The sequence below is a fragment of the Manduca sexta genome, unplaced genomic scaffold (assembly GCF_014839805.1).
Source record: "Manduca sexta isolate Smith_Timp_Sample1 unplaced genomic scaffold, JHU_Msex_v1.0 HiC_scaffold_373, whole genome shotgun sequence".
NCBI classification, from domain to species: Eukaryota; Metazoa; Arthropoda; class Insecta; order Lepidoptera; family Sphingidae; genus Manduca; species Manduca sexta.
In genome coordinates, this window is record NW_023594830.1 from 1 (window position 1) to 6,606 (window position 6,606).

Consider the following 6,606-nt stretch of genomic DNA (forward strand, 5'->3'; position numbering starts at 1 on the left):
AAATACCTTCATACTTGTGCTTTACAGCAAGGTATTTTAAGTTAAATTTGTATCTTACTGTTACAGCTGATGATGGGCAACAAATATTCCTTAATAGCTTAAATGTAAGGATTTTGAATGCGTCGTGGGGCTCGCTAGCAGCGGCTCCGCCAGTAATTACTGGTCAGGTTTTGCATCGTGAGACATTGCCTCTCAGTGAACAGGTAAGTCCTTTTTATCATAAAAGTGTTAAAACACACAAATAGAATGAAATACATAATTTTAACAAAAAAATAGTTGAGTGTAATGTGGTTTTATTGGTGAATTGTATAAACATTAAACATGTTTATTTCAGACCAGGAAACATATGCCCTACACGGCTCATTTGCCACTTTATTGTTCATTTGACATTGTTGAACTGGATCTACAACCACCGTATGTGACACCTATGGCATTAGATAATTTTTCAGGTAAGTTAACATACATCATTTTGAATTTCGTAAGTACATTAAGTTCTCGAATTTTCTGAATTGCAAAGAGAAGTCGCGTTTTTTGTATCAATTTTAAATTAATTATTTACTTATAGATGAGTTATATCGGCGGGCACGGATTCGCGCGCGTCACGAGCGTGAAGAGCGACGTCGAGAGCGCGCATACCGTCGCGCTTTGGAAGGGCCACCCAAACCCGACATATCTTCGGACGTGTTGTTCCCCCCAGCACCGCACTCGTTCTCCAGCTCTGTGGACCCCCCACTGTCATCTGAAGTCTCCATCCAACCTGCTACTGCCAATGAAAGTCCATCCACAAGTGTAGGCTCACCACCTACAGGCCCGTCCTTTGCAAAGGTAATTTTGCTTACTATCCCTATAGAGCCAGGTTTTTAATATGAAGAAATTATACACAAAGACATTAGATAGTTGCATGTCTTATGATAAACGCAATACCTGCCCATGAATAGTAGCGATACAACAAAATTTAAATACAAAGTACCTATAAGTTCCAATGTCAGTAATTATAGTTAGAGGTTATTTATAATAATCTATTATAAATATTGTTGCTATGTTTAATGAAATTTAATTATTATGTAATTATTTTTTTTAATCGCTGTGAATCGACAAATAGTTTGTGTATAATGGTTTATAATCCTGTGTCTCGAATTGGAATGATGTGTTTGAAATATGATTTTTCCAGATGGCAAGCACTAGTGGGACATGGCGCGTACGTAAAGTGCCTACGCCACCGCCTCCGCAGCCAGCCGAAGAGGAGGAAGGCACCTGCCCTCGCACACTTTGCCTTAGCGACGCCATCGAGGCCGCTCTCCACGCTACTCCTTCGCCTTCTTCTAAGAAAAACAAAAAGACCAAGCATAAAATTCTTTTTGCCACTGGAATGCAGAGAGCACCTTAATTTTGTTCCTTATTATTATCTCTTGTGTTAATATTTTATAAATTTTTAACAGCTTGTTCTATACATAAAAAAATAGTTTTAAAAGAATTTATAAAAATTTGAATACCTTATAGAACTGCAAGTTTAATTTTGCTGTTTAGTGACTAGTAATTTGTTGGCGGCAAGAATTGTGCTAATGTATTTTAGAAATTATGTTTTGTTGAAATAAATACGATTGCTGTTCAATATTGTCATCTTATAACATATTCTGTGTAACCAATTTCAACTTTGTAAAAAATATAATAAATGAGGACGTAATTATGACATTGTTTTTGTTCAGTCGTTAGAAGATAAGAATCAATAGAAGAAGCAACAAATCGTTAGGATAGGTTTAACATTAGTATAAAAGCTATTTGGAAAGGTTTCTATGTTTATTTTTGTTCGAGCCATATACATGTTTTACAAGGAGTCGAGGGGGTCAAGCAGGTACCTATTTGAAGGCCCAAAAAAAAATTTTATTTGCTAGACATAGTTCTGAGCATGTTTTGAGTAGTTATATTAGCGCGAAAAATAAACACGATATAAATATATTCTTACTTTACACTGTAAAATACAGAGTGAGGTGTGAAAATCTGAGGAAATTAATGAAAATTTTTGTCAATACTCACGATAGCCGACAATTCCATATCTATACTATTAATTTATAATTCTCTTTGGCCGCGGCACCTTCCCAATAATAAAGGAAAAATCAAAATTAAAAAAAAAAATCTCTTTGGCCGGCAATTGACATTCGACAAATCTGTCAAAATTCTTTGTTCCCACATGTCAAAATAGGTTTCGATTGCCTGGACTATATATTTTATTTTCTCAATGGAATCATAAATAACATAAAACTATTTCCTATTTTAGAAATTTATGTGATTGTATCAAGAACCATGCGGTCCACAAAGAAAGATTTCATTTTCGAGCCCTTCAAGCTTACTGAAGTTAAGTGTCGCGGTATCGAAAGCCCTAGGCCTCGAAGTGGACACAGGATTGCATGTGACGATTCACATATATATTGTTTTGGTGGATACAATCCATCATTGCCTCTCACTAATCTTCAGAGGGATAATCCTACGTGGAGTCCGGCGCGCCCTCTCTTCAAAGAACTTTGGAGTTTTTCACTAGTTAGTCGAAAATGGAAGCAACACAGGGTGGTCGAGAATATGCCTGATGAATTAGCGTCAAACGCTATGTATATGTCTGGCAAATACTTAATGGTTAGTTGTGAACCAAAATGAAAATGAATAATGGTTACATGCAAATTATTTCTGATTGCTTATTATTATCTTTTTTTACTTGTAGATTTTTGGTGGTACTGGTGCTCCGTTTGGCAATAAATGCAGTAATGATGTGATTGTGTGGCGGGCGGGCCCTGGTGAGGCTAAACTACGAGTATTAGATGTAACGGGCGCCAAGCCACCCTGGCCAATATGGGCAATCAGTATTGTGTCATGATGGTTACTTTTATACAGTAGGTGGCACCAATGGATTCGCTTATAATTGCGACATATATAGGTAAGTGTTTGAAGTGTCTAAGATAAGTAAATAAACAATTATTTAAAATAGAATTGGGAGATAAGATTAAACATAGACATATTTTTTTGACTATGTTGAATCTATGAGAATGAATAATGAATATTAATTTTAAATAGTTCTCTTAAAGAATAATACATCATTAATAATTAATAATCAAATTTGTTCTGAATATATATATGTTATTATAGTTTTGATGTTTTTAATTTTCTCTAATATCAGAAAGTGTAAATTACTTTATTGCCAATGTTCTAACTAAATAAGCTGTTACGATTGATATATCTATACTATTATATAAAGCTGAAGAGTTTGTTTGTTTGTTTGAACGCGCTAATCTCAAGAACTACCAGTCCAAACTGAAAAATTCTTTTTGCGTTGGATAGCCCTTTGTCCGTGGAGTGCTATAGGCTATATATCATCACGCTATACCCAATAGGAGCGGAGCAGTCATGGCTAATCTCAGGAACTACCGGTCCAAACTGAAAAATTCTTTTTGCGTTGGATAGCCCTTTGTTCGTGGAGTGCTATAAGCTATATATCATCACGCTATACCCAATAGGAGCGGAGCAGTAATGGCTAATCTCAGGAACTACCGGTCCAAACTGAAAAATTCTTTTTGCGTTGGATAGCCCTTTGTTCGTGAATTGCTATGGGCTATATATCATCACGCTATACCCAATAGGAGCGGAGTAGTAATGGCTAATCTCAGGAACTACCGGTCCAAACTGAAAAATTCTTTTTGCGTTGGATAGCCCTTTGTTCGTGAATTGCTATGGGCTATATATCATCACGCTATACCCAAAAGGAGCGGAGCAGTAATGGCTAATCTCAGGAACTACCAGTTTGAACTAAAAAAATTGTTTTGTGTTGGATAGCCCTTTATTTGTGGGGTGCTATAGGCTGTATATCATCACGCTATATACCAATAGGAGCGGAGCAGTAATGAAACATGTTGCAAATACGGGGACAATTTATTAGTTATGAGAGCTTCCGTTGCGTGCGCTGCTTAAACGGTTAAAGTTATGCAACAATGATGTATGACGGGATTGTTCCTCTTAAAAAGTTCTAAAAAAATATATTATAAAACAAAGTCCCCCGCTGCATCCGTCTGCCTAAACGTCTTAAACTCAAAAACTACCCAACGTAATAAGATGAACTTTGGTATGGAGACAGTTTGAAACCCTGGGAAGAACATAGGCTCCCAGGAAACTACTACTTTAATAATGGAAAACTTTAGCCTGAAAAACTTTATAACGCGGGCGGAGCCGCGAGCAAAAGCTAGTATAAATATAAAAATAAAAGAAACATTATTACATGTAGTATTATTATATAAAAATGTTTTGTTTCAGATTAGATCTGCGATCACTAGTTTGGGAATCCGTATATGTAGGAACAGGTCAGGATGGTGAACCTATTGGCAGATACAGGCATGAGGTAGCCCGTGTGGGTGAGAAACTTTACGTAATTGGTGGAGGAACTGGAGAATGGGCATTTGAACTGATGGAAATACCCGTATTTGATTTAGAAACTAAAAAATGGACAATATTGTCACCTAAACCTGATGATAGTAAAAAAGACATAGTGTCTCCATTGCCAAGAAAATGCCACAGTGCTGTGCAGGTTGACACACCACATGGAGTCCAAGTGTTTGTAGCAGGAGGATCGGATGGCCAGGCAGTGTTTGATGATATCTGGCGACTCAACATATCTGACCTGCAATGGACACTTATGCAGAAAACTGTTTTACCACATCCCTTTATTTCCACTCATCAGCTGTTACTTCATATGGGTGCATGTACGTGTTTGGTGGCATAGAACCAAAAGATGATGCCACAAGTAGGAACAATATTTTATATAAAGTGTGGTTATGCATACCAAAGTTAAGTGAAATATGTTGGGAAGCGTTAATTGCATTTCATCCTAGATTATACAGAGTAAACCGAACACATCTGTTAAATCTTGGTATACCAGGACATTTTGTAAATAGGATACATCCTCAGTAAAGAGTAAGGACATTTTATACAATATTATGTTAATAATTTTGTAAATTTCAATATTTATGTCTTAAGTTTAAATGTGTTTCACAATGATATTTTGTTGACCAATGTCAAGTGATTTAATTTTTTGACATAATATGAAGTTTTGTGTGTGTGACAGATTTGTCACTTCTATTGTTTTAATGAATCATGTAGAAGAATGATTTGTGTTATAGCATGCAGTTGTTTTTGTATTATATCATGATTAATGTCATGTTTCACAAATAATTTTTTATCATCTTGTTACAAAATATTATTTTCAGCTGCAGAATATACAGCTTATTGTTTACATTATTTATCACTACATAAATAAAGACTATTTTATGATAACTATTACCCCACATTTTGCCATTAATCACGCTACTTTATAAAGCATTTTGGCGAATTTTTTTATTGACTTCTTATTGTAATTAAGTGTATTTATTACAAAGGTAATATGCACTACGAAAATGTCAAAAGTCGTTAGGCCAAAAATAAAACCTATTTTGATAATTTATGTTTTTGTGTGTAAGGTATTGGTTCTTGTAATCATGTATTATGTGCTTGCTATTAATATAGGATCGAAAGGATATATAAAAAAACAGTGTTAAGAAGAACATGGCATTCAGAATATTTAATTAATAAACTACATTAGACTTAAGTTTCTGCATATTACTAGTTGACGTCTACATAATATACTCGTATAAATACATTAAATAATAGTAGAATGGAATTCGTGTGCCGTTCGTTGATGTTGAGCAACTTTATGAAAAGCAATAATGGCTGGCAAAAAAGATTCATTGTATGAAATGTATTACATGTATTTGAAACTATGATAAAGGAAGAAAAATAAAGGGGTCTCAAATATATTTGCCATTCTTTACGATGCATATTTGGCAGTCATCTCTATCCTGTAGGTACCTAATTAAAATGCAGCTTTATCATAAGATCAGGCGATTTATGTTTTAAAAATATGTAAGGTAATCTATAAATTGTCATCAAAAATATTTACAAAAGTTGCTAACCTTCCCGAATTTGGACTTTCTTACATTTAATAATAAGACTCAATTATAAAGCCAGATTGAACAGTCGAAATTTACTCATGTACAATCGGACAAGTTGGTGCTAGTACACTTCCAAACACATTTTGCTTGACCGAGTCTAATGTCCCGAGATATTTAGACACGCCCCTGTCTCATATTTCACCAATTACGACAGTTTTGGAGATGTGCGAAAGGAACAGCAGATAACTATTATTGTTTACTTTAGTTGTATTTTACTGATTGACGACGCGCACGCAACTATTGAGTACCAGTAGTATTTTGCTCACAATTATTTTTCGTTTACGGACACCGATATCTTGCCACTACGTAGACTTATGTTCGTTTACTGGACTCTTAATTACTTAGTCGCCGACCCGTCATGTGACTACTGCACCATGGATTATATATTCCGGGAATTAAATATTACAGTAAGTAAATCAGTCATACTATACTATATAATATTTTAATATTAATTTTAACTAGTGGACGTTAATATGCGTGGGAAAAATATCGTCAGGGCAGAGAACTAATAATTAAAATTTTGCAGTTTTGAGAAAATCGCGGTTTATGGCTTTTTAATTATTGGTCATCATAATTAATTATA

The 6,606-nt window shown here is 34.9% G+C and overlaps 2 protein-coding genes across 2 annotated transcripts; both read left to right on the plus strand.

Moving 5' to 3' along the window:
• The first annotated feature begins 15 nt into the window (after positions 1-15).
• On the plus strand, positions 16-1,690 carry LOC119193199 (RING finger protein 10-like). The gene is made up of 4 exons (XM_037446840.1): positions 16-203; positions 335-449; positions 566-825; positions 1,172-1,690. Exons 2-4 carry the CDS (start codon positions 347-349, stop codon positions 1,385-1,387), a joined length of 579 nt encoding a protein of 192 aa, XP_037302737.1. The 5' UTR covers positions 16-203; positions 335-346; the 3' UTR covers positions 1,388-1,690.
• Positions 1,691-2,142: 452 nt separating this feature from the next.
• On the plus strand, positions 2,143-5,828 carry LOC115442369 (kelch domain-containing protein 10 homolog). The gene is given in 5 exon segments (XM_030167391.2): positions 2,143-2,628; positions 2,714-2,830; positions 2,832-2,926; positions 4,294-4,697; positions 4,700-5,828. Coding segments are annotated over 5 exon segments (1,191 nt in total). The 5' UTR covers positions 2,143-2,301; the 3' UTR covers positions 4,948-5,828.
• The last annotated feature ends 778 nt before the right edge of the window (positions 5,829-6,606 follow it).